The following is a 25,549-nucleotide window of genomic DNA, read 5'->3' as shown; positions in this document are numbered from 1 at the left end:
TGAATCATTTTTGTACCCACACAGGTAAGGTTTATTATTATTATTATTATTATTATTATTAACCTTTCAATATTCCATAAAAACAATGACAAAGATGTCGATTTCACATTGCCTTAAAGCAGTCTTATATATGGCTCTGATTCACGGTGTTGTAAAGGGCCCTTAATCATATGACCCCTTTATAATGAAGCTGTTGTTTCCCGAGACGACTCAACGTGACGTCATGCAACCCTCGGGTGAAAACACGAACTGTGCCTCGCACAAACAGAATAACCTTGTGTCGTGTCGATTAGATAGAAAGTCATGTTTGACCTGTGCCTTCTGGACACCTCTGTGTCCTCGGCACACTATGGCTCTTCTGACCCCGGGCCGCAAGGGAAGGGTGGGCCACTGGACTGTTGAATGGGGAGTCATCTGTATTCTCCATGAGGCTCTGCGTCTCCGGGATGGGACGTGGAGGGGGGGGGCGCTGCTTCCTGTAAGGCAGTCACATTGTTTGAGGCTTTTTGGTTTCAAACACACTATAGAGCTCAGAGAAATCCGTACAGTCTCATGTTTGATGTGGTTTTACTGCGGTGTCTGTATGTTTGAGAGATTGGTGCTGTGAAAAGATATCTATTAAAACCTCAGCGGATGCTGAGCGGTAAGTTTTCTAAATAGACTTGACGTGGGTTTTTTTCTTGATCTTATGGTTGTCGTGACAAGATCTTTGTATGGGGAAGTCTTCTGCATCTGTTTTGTTTGATTTAGTTTTGGGAATAGTTCCAAAAATAAAAACTCTCATGTGTTCAAATATGTATATCAGATATTTTGCGAAATGTCTCAGAAATGTGGTTTTGTGTGTTTTGCAGAAGAAAGGAAGTCATACGATTTAGAACAAGTGTATTTGTCGTTTGTTGGTCTTTCGAATGCTGCTAATCTTGCTTTTTGTATTTATTCATTTAGCAGACGCTTTTGTCCAAAGGAAAGTTTCTTTGACTCGCACAATTTCTTTGTTGTGTGTTGTACTATCAGTTGCTGAATCAAACCATAGATCACCTCAGATGTATTTTGTTTACTTGTAAAGCTCTGTGGTTAAGTCAGCTTTGATTGAATGGTGAAGATCAGCGTTCCAGCAACATCTAAAAGCCAGTTTAACGGAAGTGACGTGAGATTATAGCTCACGCATAAAATCACAGAGCCGAAGAATCGACAGGTGCATCTTAAGAGCTTCAAAGCTGTTTGCATCTTTCGCTCTCATCATCAAAGTGCTTCGAAGCTCTTTGATGGACCTGTTTTTTTTCCTCTTTTTATCAGTTAGGTTATCCCACAGGCAGAAGAAATCTTACATGTGGTATGAGCTCAAAACATCTTGTGTCCGTAACCTTTCGTGCTTCTTGAGATAATCTAACGTGATGGCTGTTAATGTTCCGCTACACACAGATGTGATGTTTTGTGCGGTCGTGTGATAAACGAATAACGCGCGCTTGTCTTTCAGGAGGTTTTGAAGCAGCTACAAGGAGGTATCAAAGAGGATTCCATAGAGTCTCAAGGACAGATCGAGTTTTTGGAAAGAATTAAAGGTGAGGATGTCAACCGTAGTCACGGAGACAAGCTTTCACATTCATGTTATAAACCAAAGCAGATCTGCATGAACCGAGATTTAATAAACCGGGTTTAATAAACAAGCATGCGGTTGTGTCTTGCAGAAATGAGTCTCGATCCCAGCAGTTTCTCTGGCGTGAAGCTGAGGTCCAAAGCCTCTCTTCAGGGTTCCGGTTCGGCACATTCGTCCGACAGCAGCCCGAGTCCCAGCCCCATGAGCTCCTTCCCTAGAAGAGGGGTGACCGGCGGGGGCAGAGAAAGCGCGGGGTATCTGGAAGAGCTGGAGAAAGACCGGTGAGCGCTGTTTACATCCCATGATGCAATCCCATCCTACTGGTTTACCTAGACCATCACATTTAGTTGATCTGTTAAACTGACATTGCTTTGTATTTTTTTCTCTCTCAATGCAATATCTTCTTGTGGTTTTGCGTTCTATCAGTTCTTTACTGATGGGTGAGCTTGAGAAAGAAGAAAAGGAGAAAGATTGGTACTACGCTCAGTTGCAGAACCTCACCAAACGGATAGACAGTCTGCCGCTCACCGAGAATGTAAGTCAGACGCGTTTGACGTTCTCGCTGTGTGCAGTGCTCAGCATTTTTGGCTGTGACTTCACGCTCGTGTCGTGTTGTAGTTTTCTCTGCAGACTGACATGACGCGCAGACAGCTGGAATACGAGGCCCGTCAGATAAGAGCCGCCATGGAGGAACAACTGGGCACGTGCCAGGACATGGAGAAGCGGGCACAGGTGAGAGCGAACGCCAAAAGGTAACTGCCGAATGTGACGTATGCCGTTTACTGATGGAGGTTTTGTTCTTTCTCAGACCCGTTTGGTGCGGATACAGCAGATTGAGAAAGACATGCTGAGGATTCGGACGCGCTTGCAGACGCAGTCGATTGACTCGGAGGTAATGGATTATTTTGCTCTTTGCTGCCAGTGATGACTCTTTCTTCTGTGGAACACAAAGAAGATATTTTGAGAAATGTCTGCGTTTTTTAAGCGAAGACGGCAGTGCTTTAGTCATCTAGAGGCTGAGACGTCTTGTTATTATTATCAGGTGGCGATCCTCTCCTGGCAATTTACCGAATAAAAAGTCACTAAAACATCGTAAACTGTGATTTTAAAAACGTGCCTTTAATTGTGGTGAGCATATTAAATTAAAGATTTGCAACTAATGAAATGCATTATTTAACAATAATACATTTTAAAAGATAAACAATTTTTTTATTATTTGTTTGTTCTTTATTCCTTTAGTCTTCTCTTTTTGAGAAGATCTTCAAAGTGTACAACAAGATAACTCCGTGTCTGATCTGTGCTTTAATCATTTAAAGTTGACTTAAATTGAAATCGCCATTAAATGTTTTTTATGTTATGTAACATTTGATCTATGCCTTTATTATGTTGTAGTTGGAATGGGCTAAACTCATTCTTAGGTTGAAAAATATATAAATATGTTTTCATTCCATTATTATATTCCAGTTTTACTCTACCTTTCAAACGGATTACCTCTCCCACATTAGTTTTTTTGGGTGGTGGTCACCCTAAGGCAGACATGCACAGACTTTCTGTTTGTCTGTTCATGTGATTGTCTCACTGAGAGGATAAATCTTATTGGACGTTTCGGTTTTCCTCCCCTCTGTTGCTGTAATCCTGCCGTCTGATCTACAGACGTATGTAGGTCATGAAGCTCTTCGCACACCAGCAGCTGTGCTCCTATAGCCCCAGTGAACTGTTCTGTCTATATGTGACACGTGTCCGATTATTTATTCCTGACAAACAGAGCTGATTATCTGTCGACTGTAGCCAGGGTCTCTCTCTCTTCCTCCAACAGCTTCTTTCACTGCAAGATGCTCTAGTCCATCTCTTACCGAGTGAGTTGTGGTTTTGTTTCTGCTGGCTCATTCACTTTTTAATTGTCATTGTCTCCCTCTATATTCAGGTCAAGCACGAGGCTGTGACACCAGCCGAAGGCTCCCATACGTCGGGAGATGCTGGCGGAGGCAGTGCCACATGCTCTCAGGTGAGGGACGATTTTAATACGTTTCAGAGTCTCCCAATAAAACAGACTTATTTTGCTAATAGAAGAGAACTGTTCTCCGATGTCCGTTTTCTCGCGGCGGTGCCCAGAGTCTTTTTAAAAGCCCTTTCAGTCCACTGAGAGCTTCGGTGTGCTGTGAATATTAATGAGTCGAATGCAAATGCTAATGGTTTATTGTTAGTCATTGAGCACTCGAGAGAGACTCCAGGCTTAACTGAGCCCCTTATTTGTATTTCAAGTTCCTGTGGTATTTTTCAGATAGATGGTGTAGCTTCAGAAATGAAGTTTGACCTAACTTTAAAGAGTTGTTCATTATTATGACAACATATGTGTTGAATTGATGTATGTTTTTGTCCGTCAGGCCTCCAGTTCTCGGTTGGATCATGACTCCTCCAATGACATGAGCAGCGCTGGAAGTTACTCTGTCCCACGCCGAATGACAAGTCATCTGGGCACTAAAGTGAGCTTGTGCTATAGAAATGCATTCATTGAACACAAGCTTTGTCTCACCAGAGGTTCAATCTGAATTATTTTGTGCACAGGTGGAAATGGTCTATTCTCTGCTATCCATGCTGGGGACCCACGATAAAGATGACATGTCTCGAACGCTCCTGGCCATGTCGAGCTCTCAGGACAGTTGCATTGCCATGCGTCAGTCCGGCTGCTTGCCGCTGCTCATCCAGCTTCTCCATGGCAACGACAAGGATTCCGTGTTGCTCGGAAATTCCCGCGGCAGCAAAGAGGCCCGGGCGAGGGCCAGCGCCGCCCTGCATAACATTATCCATTCACAGCCCGATGACAAGCGCGGCCGGCGGGAGATTCGGGTGCTCCACCTGCTGGAGCAGATTCGAGCTTACTGCGAGACCTGCTGGGAGTGGCAGGAAAGCCACGAGAGAGGCGTGGACCAGGACAAGAATCCAAGTCAGTCCAAACTTATCTCAGGATAGTATGTTGTCAGGAATAGCTAAGAGGGATATTTTTGATATCCTTATTTTTAGATGTATTGGCAAGTGCTAAAGGGATTTTGATATGAACATAATGCATATGAGAATATCCTCAAAATACAATTTGTACATTGGTTTAGAAAATGTTAGTTAATTAATAACTCTGATTGATTGCAACAATGGTCTGGTTTTAAAACTGTCCTAAATGGGAAGACACATATTTCATATATAAACTCACAATGTATGATGGCTTTATTACAGTGCCCTCTCCTGTGGAGCATCAGATCTGCCCAGCGGTTTGTGTTCTCATGAAACTGTCCTTTGACGAAGAGCACAGACATGCAATGAATGAACTGGGTATGAAACCCAAAATCTATCCTTTTATTCTTATTAGGGTTTAAAAACACACAGAATCTTAAGTCTGGTTGGTTGGGTTTATGCAGGCGGCCTTCAGGCAATCGGGGAGCTGTTACAGGTGGACTGTGAGATCTACGGTCTGACCAATGACCATTACAGTGTTACCCTCAGACGATATGCTGGGATGGCTCTGACTAATTTAACCTTTGGAGATGTAGCTAACAAGGTGTGTTGTCTGTCACTGCATTTTCTGTGTAAGTGTAGCTATTTATTTTTAGCTTATTTAATGTTTCTTTTGTCCTGTCATGCTCGCAGGCTACGCTGTGTTCAATGAAAGGTTGCATGAGGGCCATGGTTGCACAACTGAAGTCAGAGAGCGAGGACCTACAGCAGGTTTGAAAATGCATAGTTTGCATATGTCCAGTAAAATCCAAACAAAAAAACGATTAGAAAATAGTTGTTCTGAATGTGTGCTATGAAACTCCGCTTCAGGTCATTGCCAGTGTTTTGAGAAACCTGTCATGGCGAGCTGACGTGAACAGCAAGAAAATATTACGAGAGGTTGGAAGTGTCCGGGCTCTTACGGAGTGTGCCTTAGAGGTTCAGAAGGTGAGCCTTTTGACGTCATGTTGAAAAGTTTAAAAGCAGACGGCCCATTTAGCAGTGCTGTAAACCCATGATCTTGTTTTTCCAGGAATCAACATTAAAAAGCGTCCTGAGTGCCCTTTGGAACCTGTCAGCACATTGCACAGAAAATAAAGCGGATATCTGTACCGTTCCAGGGGCTTTAGCCTTTTTAGTGAGCACACTAACATACAGAAGCCAGACCAACACCCTCGCCATTATTGAAAGCGGAGGCGGCATCTTGAGAAACGTATCGAGCCTCATCGCCACAAATGAAGAGCACAGGTATAGTAGAATATGGTGTATATAAAAATTCCCAATTTTGGGAGATTTTAAGTATTATGATTTTAAATTACGTAAAATTCTACAAAAGTGTATAGATTCATTGTTGGTGAAAAAGGCTTTCATGTGAGGCTTCACGGTCATCGTAACTGATGCATCAGGAAAAACGAAGTATTCAGTTTGCTATGCATAAGAACACATCTGAATCTCTCACACCGGCCTTGCTGCATCCTTATTGTTTAGCCTTGTAAATACATACATTTGTGCTCTGCTCACAAGTTTGTTTTCTCTTTCCAGGCAAACATTGAGAGAAAACAGTTGTCTACAGACTCTTCTCCAGCACCTCAAATCACACAGTCTGACAATAGTGAGCAATGCCTGTGGAACACTATGGAACCTCTCTGCTCGGAATGCAAAAGATCAGGAGGCATTATGGGACATGGGCGCAGTTAGCATGCTGAAAAACCTTATTCACTCCAAGCACAAGATGATAGCTATGGGAAGTGCAGCCGCTTTGAGGAACCTCATGGCCAATCGACCTGCCAAATACAAGGATGCCAACATAATGTCCCCCGGGTCCAGTTTGCCGTCCCTCCACGTTAGAAAACAGAAAGCACTGTTTGAAGAACTAGACGCACAGCACCTCTCTGAAACATTTGATAACATTGACAATTTGAGCCCAAAGGCCTCTCACAGGGTCAAGCCAAGACATAAGCATAATATCTACGGCGACTACGATGGTGTGGGTCGATCAGACGGTTACAGCCCTAACGGAGTCGGCGTTCGCTCACCTTACATGAACACCCCGGTGCTCTCTAGCCCATCCTCTCGGGACAATAGAGGAAATGCAGAAAACATCAGAGCTGAGAGGGACAGAAGTCTTGACCGCGAACGAAGGGGATTTCATGCCGATGTCGAGCCTGCCAAGCGACTGGTCCAGATTCCAACAACTGCCGCTCAGATCGCAGTGGTCATGGAGGAAGTCAAGAGTATGCACTTAAGTATGGATGACAGAACAACTGGTTCCACATCTGACCCTCATGCAGTGCCAGACGACATGATGAGACGTCCCACTGCGGTTCACGGTCACCAAAGCATGTACAACTACAAAACGGACTCATCCGGCAGGCCGTGCCCAATGCCCAAACTGGATTATGGTGCATCTAATGACAGTCTGAATAGCGTAAACAGCTCTGATGGTTATGGTAAGAGGGGTCAAATGAAGCCGTCGGTGGACTCATACTCTGAAGACGATGAGAGCAAATGCTGCGTCTACAGAAAATATCCAGCGGATCTAGCCCATAAGATACACAATGCAAATCACATGGAAGATGACAACGGAGATCTGGATACACCCATTAACTACAGTTTAAAGTATTCGGATGAGCAGCTCAACTCTGGTCGACAAAGCCCAAGCCAGAATGAAAGGTGGGCAAGGCCCAAGCTCCTTGATGATGAAATGAAAAGACCTGATCAGAAACCACCCAGATCCCAAAGCCCTGGATACCCCATGTACACCGAAGGCAGCAGTGAAGGTGATGACAAACTAAAGAAATTCCAACCCAGGTTTGTTCAACAGGACATGTCTGGATTCAGGCCAAGAGGCTCCAATGAGCAAATAAACAGTGGCTCCAATCATGGTCTCAACAAAAAGATTTCTCAAACCATGTGTGCTGTTGATGATTATGCAGATGACAAACCGACTAACTACAGCGAGCGATACTCCGAAGAAGAGCAACCTGATGATCAAACAACTTACAGTCTGAAATACAATGAGGATCACCACGTAGAACAGCCCATAGATTACAGTTTGAAATATGCTGAGGCTGCCTCTAAAAAGGCCATATTTAGTCATTCAAAGCCATCTTCTGCACAAAGCTCTGTAAAAGACCATTTAAGTCAAGATAGTTCCTCCTCTGTGACATCTATAAAGAATCAAGGTCGGCAAAAGCAACTCCACCCATCGTCGGCTCAAAGCAGACCGGGACCAACTAGAGCAGTTCAGAAGAACCCAACCTGTAAGGGTCCTACAATAAATCAAGAAACATTGCAGACATATTGTGTAGAGGACACTCCTATATGTTTCTCACGTGGTAGTTCTTTATCGTCATTGTCCTCAGAGGAAGATGAAATGGAAAGCTGCAAGCGTAATGTCAATTCGGCTAATAACTACCAAACTCTGCCCATATCAGATAAAGACTCCGTAGGTAGCATGGCACCAGACCAGAGGAAAAGTGAGAACCAGTCGTCTGTGCATTATGTTCGCATGAAGCCACCACGTCATCAAGGAACACACCTGGGACATAACGATGGACCCAGGCATCACAAAACAGTGGAATTTTCATCTGGTGCTAAATCCCCATCTAAAAGTGGTGCCCAAACGCCAAAAAGTCCTCCCGAACATTATATACAAGAAACTCCTCTCATGTTCAGCAGATGTACCTCTGTCAGCTCCCTGGACAGTTTTGAGAGCCACTCCATTGCAAGTTCTGTGCAGAGTGAACCGTGCAGCGATATGGTGAGTGGAATTATCAGCCCGAGTGATCTGCCTGACAGCCCTGGACAAACAATGCCTCCAAGCCGTAGTAAAACGCCGCCACCTCCACCACCACGAACCACATCAGTGAAGCAAAAAGTTGCTGTCCCACCCCATTCTGAAAAACGTGATTTACCTCCAAGGCACGCTGTTGTTAACGCAGCTGTGCATAAAGTGCAAGTTCTACCAGAGAATGATACTCTTTTACATTTTGCCACCGAAAGCACTCCAGATGGCTTCTCTTGTTCTTCAAGCCTCAGTGCACTAAGTTTAGATGAACCATTTATTCAGAAAGACATCGGGTTGAAAATAATGCCCCCAGTTCATGAAGATGACCACAGTGTTGAGGCGGAGCATGAGAAGGAAGACATCAAAGAAGCCAAAGTTCAGGAGAACCCACTCTCTGCCTCTGAAGTTGGAAAGGATATCTTGGATGATTCAGATGACGATGATGACATTGAGATTCTGGAGGCTTGCATTAACTCTGCAATGCCAACAAAATCGTCAAGGAAACCGAAAAAGCAGTCACCTTCACCCACCTCAAGGATCCCCCCACCTGTTTCTCGCAAACCAAGTCAGCTTCCTGTTTATAAATTGTTACCTACACAAAGTAGAGGGCAGCAGAAACATGTGACCCTAGCCCACGGTGAAGACATGCCACGTGTATACTGGGTTGAGGGAACGCCAATTAACTTCTCTACAGCAACATCGCTCAGTGACCTCACTATTGATTCACCCCCGAATGAGCTGGCTTGTATGGAAAGTTCGGCTCCCCATGCAGAAGCATCCAGTGAAAGACGAGACACCCTACCAGAGGGCAAAAGTGCAGAGGCTAAAGATACAGCTTCCACACATTTGGCTCTGGTTGAGAATGAAGGCGACGATATTCTTGCAGAGTGCATCAATTCAGCAATGCCCAAAAGCAAAATCCATAAGCCGTTTAGGGTGCAAAAGATGTCTGATCAGCCTCAGCATCCATCTACGGCCACTGGCAGTCTAGTTCAGCAAGACTTGGAAAAGAAAAAGCCAACTTCTCCTGTCAAGCCCATGCCACAAAGCAGTGAGTACAGAGCAAGGATGCTCAAACGGCCAGAGGGTTCTAATAACTTGCAAGATGCAGTATCATATCCAGGCAAAAACAAAGAAACCCAAAAGCAGGAGCCCAAAATAGTCTCAAGAGAATTTGCAGATAAGCCTGCTGCTCCTGAGGAGAGAACACGTACCGGGTTTGCCTTTGATTCTCCGCATCATTACACACCAATTGAGGGCACACCTTATTGCTTCTCCCGCAATGATTCTCTCAGTTCACTTGACTTTGAGGATGATGACCTTGACTTATCTAAGGAAAAAGCAGAGCTGCGAAAAGATAAAGAGCATAGAAAGGTTCTGCCTTTGAAGTGCAGTGCAGAGCAGCCAGTAAACACCAGCAGGGTACCGGTATTTCAAATGGCTCCAACAAAACACCTTCAAAAACAAGCAAGTTTTCCACAAGCAGCCAAAGAAAACACTGTAGTGGTGTGCGATGAAAAACAAAAGTTTTCAATCGAAGACACTCCAGTGTGTTTCTCACGAAATTCGTCGCTTAGTTCTCTGAGTGACATTGACCAAGAAAACAACAACAAAGACTGCTCGCACAAAGATGATGTCACTCAGATGGAAGTGCCCAGACCACAAGCATCTGGATATGCACCCAAAGCCTTTCATGTGGAGGACACCCCCGTGTGTTTCTCTAGAAATAGTTCTCTAAGCTCTCTTAGTATTGATTCTGAAGATGACCTTCTGCAAGAATGCATCAGTTCTGCAATGCCAAAGAAAAAGAAGCAACCACAAAGAAATAAGTCTGAGGAATCAGAAACTAAGGAAGAGAAAACCATAATGGCTGATGGCATTTTATCAGAGGAACCAGATATTATTTTAGACCTCACAGACACACACAGTCCTATTTCAGAGCAAGCCTTATCACCAGACTCTGAATCATTTGACTGGAAAGCCATTCAAGAAGGTGCTAATTCTATTGTTAGCAGTCTGCATCAGGCTGTGGCCAGTCTGTCCAGACAAGGTTCTTCTGACTCGGACTCTATTCTTTCTCTCAAATCTGGCATCTCCATTGGATCACCTTTCCACCTCCCATTAAATCAAGATGACAACAAGCCAGCTGCAAACAAAGGGCCTAGAATATTAAAGCCTGGTGAAAAAAGCACTTCAGAGGCCAAAAAGAAAGAGGAGGAATCAACTAAAAGCTTGAAAGGAGGAAAGAAAGTTTACAAAAGTCTAATAACAGGAAAGCCCAGACCCAGTCTTGAAAGCATGGCTGCTCAACACAGGCAAGCTCAAGCCCCAGTGATATCCAGAGGGAGAACAATGGTTCACATTCCTGGTGTGAGAAGCAGTTCTCCCAGCACCAGTCCAGTTCCTAAAAAGCCGCCTCCACGTGGGCAAATGTCAAAACCACCCTCTCAAGCACCAGCTCTTGGAAACTCTCCCAGAACCATGAAAATGCAAGCAAGTTCTGAACCAAGTCCTGCCAGGGATCCACCATCTGCTCAAGGGGGGTCTAGTAAATCTTCCTCTCGATCAGGGTCCAGAGACTCCACACCTTCTAGACCAGTTCAGCAATCTCTAGCCAGGCCAATGCAGTCTCCTGGTCGTGCCTCCGTCTCACCCGGCAACAAGTTGTCTCAACTGCCTCGCACCGCCTCTCCCAGTGCTACTTCAACAAAATCATCAGGATCTGGCCGCATGAGTTATACATCACCGGGAAGGCAGCTCGGGCAACAGACACCAACAAAGCAAAGTGGTTTGCCAAGAAGTACCAGTGGAATTCCTAGAAGCGAGTCTGCATCAAAAAGTCTCAACCAGTTCGGAGCGACAGGCCCTTCAAAAAAAGCAGAGTTGTCCCGAATGTCATCAACGAAGTCAAGTGGGAGTGAGTCTGATCGGTCTGAGAAACCTGGCCTAGTCCGTCAGTCAACGTTCATCAAAGAAGCCCCCAGTCCAACACTAAAAAGAAAACTAGAAGAGTCTGCCTCTTTTGAGTCATTATCTCCTTCCTCCGCAAGCCAGTCACAGACTCCAGTATCTAGTCCATCTTTGCCTGATATGTCACTTAGTCTACCATACCAAGCAAGTGGTTTGAGAAAGTCTCCCCACGGTCAAAACTCCATTGAGAATGGTGATGGCAAGTCACTGAGAAGGCAGGACATCTCCCGATCCCAATCGGAAAGTCCAGCCAGGCTTCCAATCAACAGGACGGGGACATGGAAAAGGGAGCACAGCAAACATTCGTCATCTCTCCCAAGAGTCGGCACCTGGAAAAGAACAGGTAGCAGCTCATCCATTCTCTCTGCCTCTTCTGAGTCCAGCGAAAAGGGGAGAAGCGAGGATGAGCGACAGCCCACCAATCCACCTCAGAAATCCGGCAAGGAGGGCGGCCTAGAAAGGAAAGGAACATGGAGGAAAATGAAAGAGAGCGAAGTTGCACCCTCTATGACGTTAGACTTACCAGAAGCAAACTGTGATGCTGCTTACTCCATGGGTGCTGCTATGTCCAAAGCTGAAGATGTCTGGGTGAGAATCGAGGACTGTCCCATAAACAACCCAAGGTCTAGTAAATCCCCCACAGCGAACACGCCTCCCGTTATCGATAGTCTGCCAATCAAATGGCTTCCATGTGACTCAAGTGATTCACACTTAAAACTTGCAAATGAGAATTCAGCCATGGGCCATTTGGGGTCAGAAATGAATCTCAATTTGCTCAGGAGTACAGAGTCTCTCGATAAAAAAGTCACAGACCTTAAGGCAGCACCAAGTAATCCCAACATTGGCCCGGAGGTCCACGAGTTCCCAGTTGCTGAACGCACACCTTTTAGCTCAAGTAATTCCAGCAAGCACAGCTCCCCTAGCGGTGCTGTGGCCGCCCGGGTGAGTCCGTTCAATTACACGCCGAGTCCCAGAAAGAGCAGCACTGACAGCGCGACACCCAGACCATCTCAGATCCCAACTCCGATTACAAACAATGGGAAAAAGAGAGACACTAAAGGTGACACTACGGAAAGTGGATCCTACATCGTCACCTCTGTTTAAGGCCATTTGTGGAACTTTACGGTGGCAGGAAAACACTGCTTACGAACTTTGGCCTTGTTTCTAATTTGCCACCGTTTTAGAACTTGTAGTTGCACCCTGGGATGGGTAACATTCTTGCTGGCTGTTAAAAATATTGGTTGGATAGCGAACTAGGGGGTGGGATGTATTAAATACACTATTTGACTATTTGTACTGTACAGATTTATGTATATAGTTAATTTAACCATGCACCAGGAACCTGTATGTTGCTTGAATCGACAGATTACTGCTAACGGTGGAGTCAATGCGATACTGTTAAACAATTGGTGGATACTTCAATACTAATTCATTCGACTTTTTTTTGTTTTTAGATCAAACGACTGTAAGCCTGTATTAATGCAAATGTTTAACTCATTCTACTGTTGCATATTGTACGTTACATAATGGATTTTTTTCTTGCATGACAGATTCAGTGGTGTAGTATTTCCTATGAAGATAAACATTTCTGTGGACACAAACTGTACTGATAGCTGTAACATTTTACACTTGTGTGTGTGCAGTTTGGAAAACAACAAAGTAACCTTTGGAACTGTTGAACGATATTGGCGGTTGACATAGATTATATATAATACATAGATCCGTTGCTCTGCTGTTTGTGTATAGTTGTTGCCAGGTGAGCCGAGTGTCTTTCCACTGAAACCGTAGTGTTGGGAAGGCTGAAATAATGTTGAAAGTTAAATTATTCCTGTAGGTTTTGGTGTTGGTACCTTTTTAAATGCTCATTTTGCCTTCCCTTTTATGTAGTAATTAAGCACATGAAATTGAACTGTTTGCCAAAACCACAGTGTAAATATCACTATATTTTTGTTCAGTTTTCCTTCTCATCCAATAAAGTGGGCAGATTGATGTTTACAAGATATTTCCAATAAAAATCTACATAATAAACATAATTTTTGTGGTTTGATCATTTATTAGATTAGATTAGATTCAACTTTATTGTCATTACACATATACAAGTACAGTCTAACGAAATGAAGTTTAGGTCTAACCAGAAGTGCAGTTAGCAAGTGCCGGATATACAGTTAGAATAACTACAGAATACAATATGAGAGAATATAATACAGTATTAAAGTTACGGTGCAGTATACGAGTTAATGCAGTTAATAGGTTGCAGTCCAGAAGATGAGTAGATGCAGTTAATAGAATTACAGTGCAGTAGATAGGTTAGTGCAGTAATGGAAGTGGTCCATTAGTGCAAATAAGCATTCAGTTAAATATTCCTGGTGTGCAAGTGAGCAGTATAGAGTGCAAATGATTATTCTATGATTTTCAGATATTTTGGCCGTCTCATAAATATATACCTGGGGGGGTTTCTTGGACAGGGCTTGAATATTGATGAACTGTAGACCGTAAAATGTTATCAACAAAAGCCAACTTATACTGCAGCAGCATGACACGGTTTATTACTGTTTAATGCTGCACAAATGTGCCATATTTACACTAATATTACATCATTTAAGATGAATGCAATTTGGTTGTAATTTAAAGTGCAAATTATACATTAAACAATAAATCTCATCCCCATTGATGGCTATACTAACATATTTATTTTCCCTACTATGGCGTTAAAAGAGGGATGAGATCTGTTTGGTTACTGACATTCTTCCAAATATCTCCCTTTGTGTTTAGCAGAACAAAGACATTTATAAAGGTTTGGAACAATCTGAGAGTAAATAATGACAGAATTTTCATTCTTGAGCAAACTATCTCACCATAAATGTAAAAAACAGGCACTTTGAGATAAAAAACAAAGCTGTTTTGGCATTGTAATTATGATTATACATTCATTTTGCATGTCATATTCTATATGTGATTGTATTGCAGTTTTTTTCTTCACATTGTCTCAGCAGCATGAACAAAGAAACGTTTATTCGATCTGGGAATAAACAGATAGCAAGCGAACATGTCATTAACTTCATGTTGTAAAGGAAGAAACGGACTGCATGAAAATGAATATCTTCTTTTGTGTTTCACAGAAGCCAGAATAAAAGCTTTTTGGGTGAACTATCCCTTTAATCGTTTATTGTAGGTCATTTGGTCTGAAGCAGTTACTATTGTAATTCGGAAGGGTACAGTCATCTCTTAGATATGCAAGTCATCTGTAATTATGATGAAGGCACTTACAATCAGGCCTCATTTTACAAACAAATACATGCATGATTTCAGTCTTTTTGTTACTATTGATTTGAGGAATTCATGTATGCCTGCTTCAGAGAGCAAATAAAAATGACACTCACGTTCACACTTTAGTCAATGCATCTGGTCTGTGAAAAGAGGAAGCAGAAAGTATCACAGCAATTTTCAGTGTTTTTGCTCCACATACACACTTTATGCATTATTTCGGTCCTTGGTAACAAGTCCTGCTTGTATTTGCATTTCTGAATGCCAAACGCAATATTGAAAATGAAATTGTGTATTACAAAAAATGCATTCAGTGCCGTCGCTATCAGCTGCAGGATCTTTACATCTAATCAGTGGGTTTAGTCAAACTTCCTGCTATTTCCTGTTGTTCTGCCTTGAAGTTACACGCCAGAAATAGTCAGTATCAGGAGTACCGAGAGAAGCAGATGAGGTTAGTGCAAAAAACCACGACGCATTGACATTTGTCAAATAACTGGCTACATACTTACACGATATCAAATGTAAATTTAATACAGTCCATTACACACCAAAAGTAAATGCTCGGATGTTGCTCTTTCCATAATTTGGTCGTTTCATGTAAGTGTCAATTTAATCTCAGATGTTTCTCCTAAAATTGCTTCTTAGAAATAGAAACAAACAAACAGGACAGTTGTCAATATCCACGAAGAGTAGATGAAATGAATGTAGATTGTAGAAGTAAAATAATCTGGATTTGTGTAAATTGGATGAGAAATTCAAATTGAGATCTTCAATAAAATTGTTGTTGACATCTCTTCTGAAAATCCAATGACATTTCTGACCCTTTTTCTCAGGAGAAATATCTGAGACGCAGGAGATTTAAGGTAAGGTTTCCATTTGCTCTTAATTGAATCTCGTTGACATCTTAGCTAGTTTAGATATTAAAGACGTCTTGTGATTTTTCTTTTGGGAGAGTTCATTTTATGACTAATAAATGCTTTACAATTTCCCCAAAACATAACATCGCATATTTTGTCAGATTTCAAACTTGATATAATACTGCATTATATTCATGTTATTATAAATATATTATTAGCATATTTACAGAGCTGCTTTTGTGTTTTTTGTGTTTCATTGCAGGACAAACTGGAACACTCGGTTACATTAAAATGAATCTAACGTCTGATCCCAACACCACTGAACTCTTTTATTCAATTGATGATTATTGGCCAAATGTTTTTAATGAAAGTGATGAAAGTGTGTCTTCAGAGGTCAGGTGGTCTTTAAAACTAACTTCTCTCATCTTCTACTGCCTGACGTTTCTCCTCGGAGTGCCCGGCAACGCATTTGTCATCTTCATCGCCGGACTGAAGATGAAGAGGAGCATCAACACCACGTGGTACCTCAATCTAGCGATCGCAGACCTCCTGTGCTGTCTTTCCATCCCGTTCAGTTTGGCCGAGATCCTTATAGACCATCACTGGCCGTACGGATCTGTCATGTGCAAGATTCTTCCCTCTGTTGTAATCGTCAACATGTTTGCCAGCGTCTTCACGTTGAACCTGATCAGTCTGGATCGGTTCGTGCAGGTGATTACACCGGTCTGGGCTCAGAACCATCGCAGCCTGACGCTTGCGCGGATGTCCTGTGCGGTGGCCTGGTTCCTGGCATTATGTCTCAGTTTGCCCTTCATCATAACCAGAGAAACGTACACAGATTTCAACCTCACGCTATGCACATATCATGGCAATGACCAAGAGGACCATTTTCAAACATCGGGGGTGTTGGGCACCGTCAGGTTTGTGTTCGGGTTCCTCGTTCCTCTGCTGTGCATCGTCACGTGTTACAGCATCATTGCACAAAAGTTAAGCAGGAGTAGTTTTCACTCCGGCCGAGCACTTCGCATCATGTCGGCTGTCATCGTGGCCTTCTTTCTGTGCTGGTTGCCGTATCACATTGTGGATTTGATTCGGATTTACGGTGGAGGATGGAGCTCGTCGTTGGCCTTGGGCCTGGATCCTCTGGCCATCTCTGTGGCGTACGTTAACAGCTGCCTGAACCCGGTTCTGTACGTTTTCATGGGTCAGGATTTTAAAGAGAAGGTTCGACTTTCTCTAAGACGTGTTTTTGAAAGAGCCTTCTCAGAGGACACCACGCACACCTCACCATCCACAAACTCACAGCAAATCTACTCAAATACATTCATTTGACCAACTTTATTTACGACTTCATCACAATCATACTACATAGCTTGAAACAGAAACGTATGACAGCACAAAACCTTTTCCTTTTCAGTAAAAGGAAGTGTCAGCGTTTTCAATGGTCTGTTGCTTTTTTATTTTTGCGGCAGAAGTTACGAAACGGTTATTGGGTGCATCTAAAAAAAAATGCTTACCGCAGAACATTTGCATGTGAACAAGAAGATTAAAAGAAGTTGATAAATGATGAACGTGTGTTCTTGTGCTGTCTCCTAAAGTTTAAGACATTTTCTGTAAGCAAATAAGAGGAAGTTTGTGATAAATAGAAAACATGTACTACAGCTGCACTTTTATATCTGGTTTCTTTTCCCTTCTTAAGTTGTATTTTTAAGATGATTTAAGATCATTTTTTTATGTGAAACACCTTTGATTACCTAGATTTGTGTGCTAGATAAATAAACTTGCTTTGCCTTGCCTCACAAATCTTGTCTTGTTTAATGACAAAACATATATATATATATAATCACAAGCAAATAAATAAGGTAAGAAAAAGGTACAACTAAATTCAAGTTTATTTTTCTTACCCCTTTTTTAGCTTGTTTTAAACATTCAATTCATTTAAATGATCTTCCATAAAACAAGACTTAATATCTTTGGTCACTTTCCTTGTCAAGTAAATGTATCTTGATTTACGTTTTTGTAATATCTGTACTAGAAAACAAGACAAAATGCTTAGAAAGAAACGTTTGAAGTGTAGAAAGGTTTTATAAAAATGTAAGAATTAATGTTGTTCAATTATTTGTGGAATTCTCATATCACTTCATCTTAATTCAACATTTGTTTGATTTATTTGCTAATCATTAAGAATGCAATTATAAACCTCTTCTATTTAGGACCTTGTGGTTGTGCAAATACTTTCACTTGAATAACTGGTGTATTTATGCAAAATGATGTTGACAAACGACCTTTAAAATGACATTTTCGAGCTCGCCAGCATCTGAAAGATCTCTTCAGATCAACATGAGTAAATGAGACATTATAAACTTCATAAACTGTGAACATGCAGATGCAAAAATGCCTTTCTGGAAACAGGTTTTTCTGATATCTTCTCAGAATAGAAACTGATCTGTTTAGTTAAATCGTGTTCCTCTTTCTAATGGCGAATGAACCGCAATGTGAGAAAGAGGAATAAAGAGGAACATTTTGCTGAATAATGAGCTTGGTCATCTTTAGCACATCCTTCTCAAGTCATTGAGTTTATTTTGATCTGCAACTGAAGAATGCTAGCAAATAATAATCACGTTTTATTACTCCATGGTGAAACACCCAGAACCCTCCAGTAGAGGTCGCCACCTGAACTCTCTTCTGAAGAAAACATGACTTCATGAAAAGCTCAACATCTTTGGTTTAATATCTATCTGTATGTTTGTGGCGGCATTTTCTGCCTCGTGATATTTCACATCTTCATTAAAATATATAAGTTGACTCAAATATAATTCAAGCTCTTAAAATGGCCTGAACCCTCTCTGATTTTCTTAGTTGTTCTTCTCTCGTGCTCTCGTTCAGATGCTGGTTTCGAATCTGAAGTCTCTGGATCCATTCTTCACGCAACCTGTGAGAGAAAAAGAGATACCAGAAGAGATTAACCTCAAGGGACTGTCCATTTAAACTGCCTGTCATCTCATGTCATCATTTATGTGCCCACGTGTGGATGAAAACCCTGTGCATGACTGGGTATGAAAGATATGTCTCAGTGGTTTTGTCTCCGTACAATGAAAGTCAATGGGGGACAATGTTATGTCGGCATCAACATTCTTCAAAATCTCGTTTCTTGTGTGTTCGGCAGAAGAAAGAAAGACAGGTTTGGAATGACGTCATGGTGAATGAATAATTTAAATCAAATATCTATAAGGACAATGTTAGCAAGAGGAATACACTAAGGTTTTACAGAAACCTCACTGAGGATTTGATTCTAACTTTAGTGTCATTTAATAAACCCTTTGAAGTGTGCTTATTTGCATGCACTTTCTATATACTCATTACACACTTGGAGAGCAGCCCTCATCTCTACAGCTGTCGACACATTCACGTTCATTACAATGAAGTCTAAAGCCTGGAGATTTGTATCCCTTTATGTGTTAATCCTGGCTGAAGAGGCAACAAAGTCTCTTTTATCCTGCCTGGAAATACACCGGCCTTCTCCTCGGCCACTCTCTCATCAGGTAGCTTTTATTTCCAAACGAAGGAAACCTTCCCTACTGCATGCGTCACATGACGATGCAAACATAACGGACGCAGCATGCATACTTTGCAGAATGTACTGTTTTAACAATGTAATGCAAACGCTAACGTCACACTACGCCATTTTGGATGCCGTTTATAGATTTCAAACTGGGTCAAAACATCGATGATCTTTCTCTGGCGAGGTCTATGACTTCGAGGTCGTCAATCAACCTGAGCTTTCATTTCAGTGTATTTAAGTTCGTCTTCTTCTGCAATTACCGGCCTCGGAAAATGAAAACCCAGGCCGATGAGTGATGACAGGAAAACGCAACACCGTATACAAAGTTATTCTTCAGCCGGCCCGACAGCTGCAATCTTTCGAGAAGAGCTTCGACTCTGACAGACATCATACTTTGATAAAGCGCTGGTCTCCATCCGCGAGTCTTCATTCCCCGTCCTCTCGACGTGCTTCTCAATCTTCTGCTCCCAGAACTTCTTCAGCGTGCATTTATCATGAATGCGTGCTGAATTCATCATCTGGAACAAACAAAACCCAAATATTTCAGAGTGACGGATGGCTGCGCATCGGTGCCTCTGGTCTGGCTCTGAACTGTAACAGATCACGGTGTTTCATTGGAGGATGTAATATCTGTGGATCTTTATTGTATACAGAGAAATTGTTTTCTACATTTGAGGCGCTCTGAGACATAACGATCAACTGTACTTGACATAATTCATAATAATGATGAACGCGAACATGCACGACGCTTTAAAGCATTTGCATTGAAATTTCAGAAGTCACACATCTGTGTTAAACTGACTGAGATGAAACGGCCTCAAGTCCTCCAGGGATGCTGTTATAAGTGCGAAACCGTGTTCACCTGATTTGAGTCAGATTATAACAGACATCTGCGTGTGACCACTAATGCAATGAAATAAAAAGCTAAAGATGCATGTTAGATTTTAAGGGGATAGTTCACCTTAAAAATGTATTAATACTGTCATCACTCACCCCGTCGTCATTTTGAACCTGTGTGGTTTTCTTTCTTCTGCCAAACACAAAAGAAAATATTTAGAAAAATGTTGGTAACCAAAATTCGACTACTGTATGGACACAAAACCAGTGCAAGTCAATGGGGAACAACGGTTTTCTGTAACCAACACTGTGTTCTGCAGAAGAAAGAAAGTCACACAGGTTTTATATGACAGGGGTGCGTGTAAATAATGATCTTTATTCATGCTTTATATTTCTTCTTTATATTTTTTTATCGTACCTTCGTGATGGCTTTTCTAACTCGACGTACCTTTGAGCAGGTGTCGACCGTTTAACCTCCAGATCTAAATAGACTTCAGTTCTGCACGGAGAAAACGCATCGAAAATAAAACAATTATTAAATGAGATTAAATGAAGAGCAAATGGAAACCTCATCTGCGTCTCAGATATTTCTCCTGAGAAGAAGACTCACAAAAGTCTCTGTCATTGGAGTTTCAGAAGAGAACAAACTGAGCTCACAATTCTGCACTCAAATGTCAATATTATTAAAGATCTCAATATGGTCTCAAACATTTCAACTCAATTTGACAAAATCCAGATTATTTACCTCTACATTCATTTGACACATTCATACACTCCAAAGCAACTGTAGGAGAAACATCTGAGAACTCCATCAAATCTCCTGAGCTATAAAAACCAACACATTATTTCTCTATGGAGTTCAGAAAAGACCTGGTGAAATATTTGCTGTAAGGATAATAAAGTGAGGGATAACTCACAGAGGCGTCTGGAGAACAGCGCGTCCATCTGGATGTGATGAGAGGCGTGGAGTGTAAACGCAGGTAAGACCATCTGCTGGACTCTCTCTGGCACAAACTCCTCTGCTCTTCCGTCCGTCTCATCATCGTTTATTTCTGGAGCAAAAACACAAAAGACAAATGGATGTGTGAGCCGCAGCACTGGTGTGTGTGTAAGCCGGTGGAATGCCACAGTTCCCATTGGAACCAGCAACTTCACTCCACGACCAGCACCTGTGGATTTACAGGGTTTACATGAGAGCAGCTCAGCTCCATCATCCTGAGCTCTTCAGTTCTTCGATGGAGAGATGCAAACAAAAATACAGCGAGGTCAGAATAGGTCGATAAACATATATGCTTTCTTTGATGACATATCGATACACACAGTCATGATATCCAAGTGTTTTTAAAGTACAGTTTTATGGTGTTAATCTTATTGGAGTTATTTTCCCTCTCTCTATTTAACCATTAAACATTTCTTATTTATTCAATAGAAACTTTTTCCATATCATCCATACTTTTACAAAAAACAAATAGAACCTTCATAAATGTGATTCCTCAGAAGTAAATGACAAATATCTGTTAGGTATTTTTACGTACATCTTTATCAATGTGTTGAATTGAAACCTGAGTATTTCTGTGCATCCACTAGATCTGTGGATATTGGCAAAGAGTAACAAAACCATAAACTTGCATTGATGCCATTGAAGAAACATTTGTGGTCCCCAAAGAACTTTTCAGTCAAAGGTTCTTAAATGAACGACTTCCTTCTTCTGTAGCTCCCTTTTATATAAGAACCTTCCGAGTAATAGAAATGTTTATTGAAGTTCCATATGAATCCATACACCTTTAGGAACCTTTATTTTTTAAGAGTGTATATGTTAAGAAAATATATAAGGGAACATGTTCATCTCGTCTGTTTGCTTTAAACATTCTTCCACCGTGTGGCATCAGACATCAAGGGAGCGTGTTTAATACTCGCTGTGTGTTATTGTTTGTCTGTGTGTGTCATGTGAGTCTGTGAGAGGGGACACTCACGCTGTAAGCATGACAAACTTGTGGTTTGATGTGCTGGGCAGCTGCCGGCGGGATCTGTCTGAGAGTCGTCTGGGTGTGAGATGCATTACAGAGAGCCAGTCTGTCATGCCGGGAGGATTTGTGGGTGAATGTGTCTCCATCTGTCCGCCGTGTCCTTTATAATAAACACCCGGATGACACGAGATTACAGCTCGGAGACTTTACAGATGCATTTAAAACGATGTAAATCAACATTATATGTTAAAAGATGGTTTTTACATTTTCTGACATACAGGACACGTTGCTATAGCATTGCATCAACAGTGTTAAAGTTGTGGATCTGTCAATTGAATATTGCATACGTTTTTAATGTTAATGTGAGGCCCCAAAATACTTTTTAAGGGTGCATGTGGAGGAGAGCTGATGTTAAAGCACTCTGTCTGAGTCCTAAACTGGAACTGACAAGCAGCTGGAGGGGAACTGAACCTGACTTCAGGACTCATGTAGGGGTATAACTCAAGCTTTATGATGCGTGGGAATTTCATTACAGTCCAATGAAAAGCGGCGCCACAGAGGACAGTCAAGGGTCCTGCAGGAAACACACACACCTGACACATCCCCTCTCCAAAAACACACACTGAAAGTCCCCCGTCCCACGGCTGACATCTGGCACTGGAACGCTCAGAATCGGTTGTCAGCAGCGCAGGGATTTACGACCAGACTTATTAAAGTGATAACAGACTCTCTTCAATTGAACAGGTTGGGTCTCAAATAAGAACGCTGAGATAAGATGCAGGAGCCCCAAAAAAGGACACAATAAAACAAATGTAAAACATCATTTGAGTAGATGTAACACTGTAAAAATGTTATTTTAACTTTTAAAAAATAGTTTTCCCAGCTGCCTTCAAATATTTTGATATCTTCAACTTAAAAATATAAGTTATCAACAATTTAGCATCAAATTCACGTAATACCGTTAGATATTTTTACGTTGCATTAACTAAAGATGTTTTAAGTCATCTATGTATGATAAAAATGTTTCTTGACATCATACATTTAGTAATTTTGCAGACTCTTTTATTCAAAGCGACTAACAGAGAGTTCAGGGAGCAATAAAGTGACATGTCATACACGAGCAATAATACAATAGGTGCTAATACCAAAAGCTAGAACAATGTTAAGAGACAGAGAGAAGGTTAGTTTATTTATGTTTTTGAGTGAATGAGTGAAGAAAATAGGAAAGAGGAAAGCAGGCCTGAGACTTAAGACCATCTTCACTCTTACAAATATATTATTGAAGATTCTGTGAAGCAGAATTTCATAAAGTTTGGCAAAAATGACACGCAACACACGAGTAAAGCTTTTTGAGTCAGGAGTCATGAGAATGTCTGCTGTGGTCAAAAACAAGAGAGGATCAACAAAATAATAATAATTGATTAAATGAGAGTCAATGTTTACTTCATTTCTTATGATTTGTTTTATTTTCTGTGCACTTGTGTATACAATTTTTTGCTTGCTTTAATGCCATATTATTGAGTCAAATAAACAATTGTTGGAGCCCGAGGGGCAAAATATTAGTACAAATATTGCATTTGTATTTATATGTAGAAATATTGACCAATACTGCATATTGGCCAATATACCAACCTAAAAATAGGATGTTTTTGGACAGAAGTTGTGTTAAAAGATGACAGAAAAGATCATAAAACGAATTTTGGAAACGATTTGATGGAAACCGTTCCTGCACAGTCTAGTAGTCTGACTAAAGCCATCTATCATCAGAGCCGTGACTCCGTCTGGACCACTGCATCACTGCCCCTCATAATGACCTCATGGAAAAACGCCTCTATTGCCCATTACTGCAGGAGCCTCAGGGAACAGAAACTCGCTGCTGCTCGGGAGGTCATTACCAATTTAACTGCTGCTATTGTACAGCGGATAACAAGGCTGAACTCTAGCCTATGAATAGTACACTTTACACAAGCAGATAGAGAATACACAGAGACGGATCAGCCGTGTCATAGGGCTAATGAAAGCACAGGAGACCCCGGAGAGACAGAATGAGTGAAGAAAATAGGAAAGCGGGTCGAAGCTTGAGCACTGAATGAGATCGTCTGAGCCTTAAGACCATGTTAAGGTAACATAAAAGGGGGCTCTCAATTTACTACCATTTAACATATTCTTAGAGCAGGTCTAGACATTGTTTGGTTATAATAGATAAGATTATTTTATATCTAATTTATATTAATAATTGATTTTATATTAAATATATATGAATCATTTATTGTATATCAATTGTATTAAATTAATTTAAAACTATACTCGACGGTTATTGATTCTTTGAGGAGGTCTGTTTGAAGTTAAGTTAATAATTAAAATGAATGTAACAATTAAAATATTCATATAAAATAAAACATTAATAACACGATCTTCTATTCCGATTTACATTTTAACCAACACGTTTGAATTCTGCGTTTCTTTTTTTTAACACAAAGGGGACACACGTGTCTGAAATCTAAACTTCAAATGTTAGCCTATGGTTTTTATTTAAATAAATTAAAGACTAATAATATGACATTAAGAGTTCAAAAGTGTTATTTTAGGTTACAAATCAACAGCAAAAAAATGCACAGAAGAACGTTCATTGTTTTTTTACGTTCCGCATGAGTAGCTGCTTGCTAATCTCACGAGAAGCGTCTTGGTCGGTTGATGCTTCTACCTTCAAAATGTGGTCGAGGTTGATCGATTTGGCCCGAGTTCAGAAGTTGACTGTCCAAACCGTTCAAGACACTGCGTGTATAACTTATAGATCAAAATTAATGTGTGACGCCTCAACTGTACAAATAGCACAATGCTAGCGTCCATGCAACATTAGTAGTCCAATCATATAACTCAATCGATAGGCCTATATACCTCACAAACAAAATCTATACCCTGAACGTGCATTATACAATCATCATTTACAAATAACTGGATCTGCTTTGCTTCTGTCTGTCACAGACCGAAAAATCGTTCGTCAATGTCGCCGCCATCTTGGACCAGGCATAGATACATACGAGTCAAAAGAGGAGCTGCGATTTTTCTAGAATAATCGGGTTTATATTTCCAAACTGATTTCAATGACTTGCGTGATCGTGGAGTACAAAAACTTTATAATCTTAAAAGTATAAGAAGTGATAAGATATCCAATATACGATAGAAGTACTATTCACCCACACCCTTCTTATTAATAAAAACATTACATTATTTTGTTTAATAACACTAAATAAATGTATATAATATTTAAAGAAGATATAGTATGTCAATAAATTGGCCCATAATAATGTACGTTATATAGTATTAATATGGAATAGTTCGTGTGACTGTGGTCTAGGTTTAATATGTAACATTGTACAATTTGTAATGTATTAATAAGGTTGATTTTTTTGTGAGTGTAGTTTGAGTGTAAGTCCATACAGACGGATGTTTATCGTTGAAAACACAGTAGAATTGGAAAAGAAAACGTTTTTATAGTGGAAACTCTTCATTTGTTTAGTTTGGAAATTGATTTAAGGGGGATTAATAATATGCACCAGTTCAGAGAATAAGCACTTTTAATGACATGACACAACGTGTTACGTGACTATGGACAGCATGTGATGGATTATGTTGACAGTATTTATGTCTGTTATCACTGAGACCCTAAAACCAGGAGCTTGTAAGAAGAAACCCAAGTGTCCATCAGCTCAAAAACAC

The 25,549-nt window shown here is 41.1% G+C and overlaps 2 protein-coding genes across 2 annotated transcripts in view; both read left to right on the top strand.

Moving 5' to 3' along the window:
• The window catches only part of apc (APC regulator of WNT signaling pathway), a 32,338-nt gene extending 18,979 nt beyond the window's left edge, over nt 1-13,359 (top strand). Inside the window, exons 3-16 of the mRNA XM_079449419.1 lie at nt 1,478-1,562; nt 1,689-1,878; nt 2,024-2,132; nt 2,216-2,329; nt 2,406-2,489; nt 3,522-3,602; nt 3,982-4,080; nt 4,163-4,541; nt 4,826-4,921; nt 5,008-5,147; nt 5,237-5,314; nt 5,414-5,530; nt 5,616-5,830; nt 6,125-13,359. Of these exons, the coding sequence (XP_079305545.1) occupies nt 1,478-1,562; nt 1,689-1,878; nt 2,024-2,132; nt 2,216-2,329; nt 2,406-2,489; nt 3,522-3,602; nt 3,982-4,080; nt 4,163-4,541; nt 4,826-4,921; nt 5,008-5,147; nt 5,237-5,314; nt 5,414-5,530; nt 5,616-5,830; nt 6,125-12,446 (8,109 nt within the window). The 3' untranslated portion in view covers nt 12,447-13,359. The remainder of the gene's footprint in view (nt 1-1,477; nt 1,563-1,688; nt 1,879-2,023; nt 2,133-2,215; nt 2,330-2,405; nt 2,490-3,521; nt 3,603-3,981; nt 4,081-4,162; nt 4,542-4,825; nt 4,922-5,007; nt 5,148-5,236; nt 5,315-5,413; nt 5,531-5,615; nt 5,831-6,124) is intronic.
• Nucleotides 13,360-14,661: 1,302 nt separating this feature from the next.
• On the top strand, nt 14,662-17,676 carry c3ar1 (C3a anaphylatoxin chemotactic receptor). Its single transcript, XM_079447828.1, has 3 exons — nt 14,662-15,057; nt 15,440-15,469; nt 15,726-17,676. The coding sequence occupies exon 3, from the start codon at nt 15,755-15,757 to the stop codon at nt 16,793-16,795; it is 1,041 nt and encodes a 346-aa protein (XP_079303954.1). The 5' UTR covers nt 14,662-15,057; nt 15,440-15,469; nt 15,726-15,754; the 3' UTR covers nt 16,796-17,676.
• Nucleotides 17,677-25,549: the final 7,873 nt, after the last annotated feature.

Source organism: Barbatula barbatula, assembly GCF_947034865.1.
Source record: "Barbatula barbatula genome assembly, chromosome: 24".
In the NCBI taxonomy this organism is placed as follows: Eukaryota; Metazoa; Chordata; class Actinopteri; order Cypriniformes; family Nemacheilidae; genus Barbatula; species Barbatula barbatula.
This window is presented reverse-complemented; position numbering and strand designations above follow the sequence as displayed.

Excerpts from the sequence above, each read along its gene's own strand:
- c3ar1 (XM_079447828.1), top strand. The coding sequence starts at position 15,755 with ATGAATCTAACGTCTGATCCCAACACCACTGAACTCTTTTATTCAATT.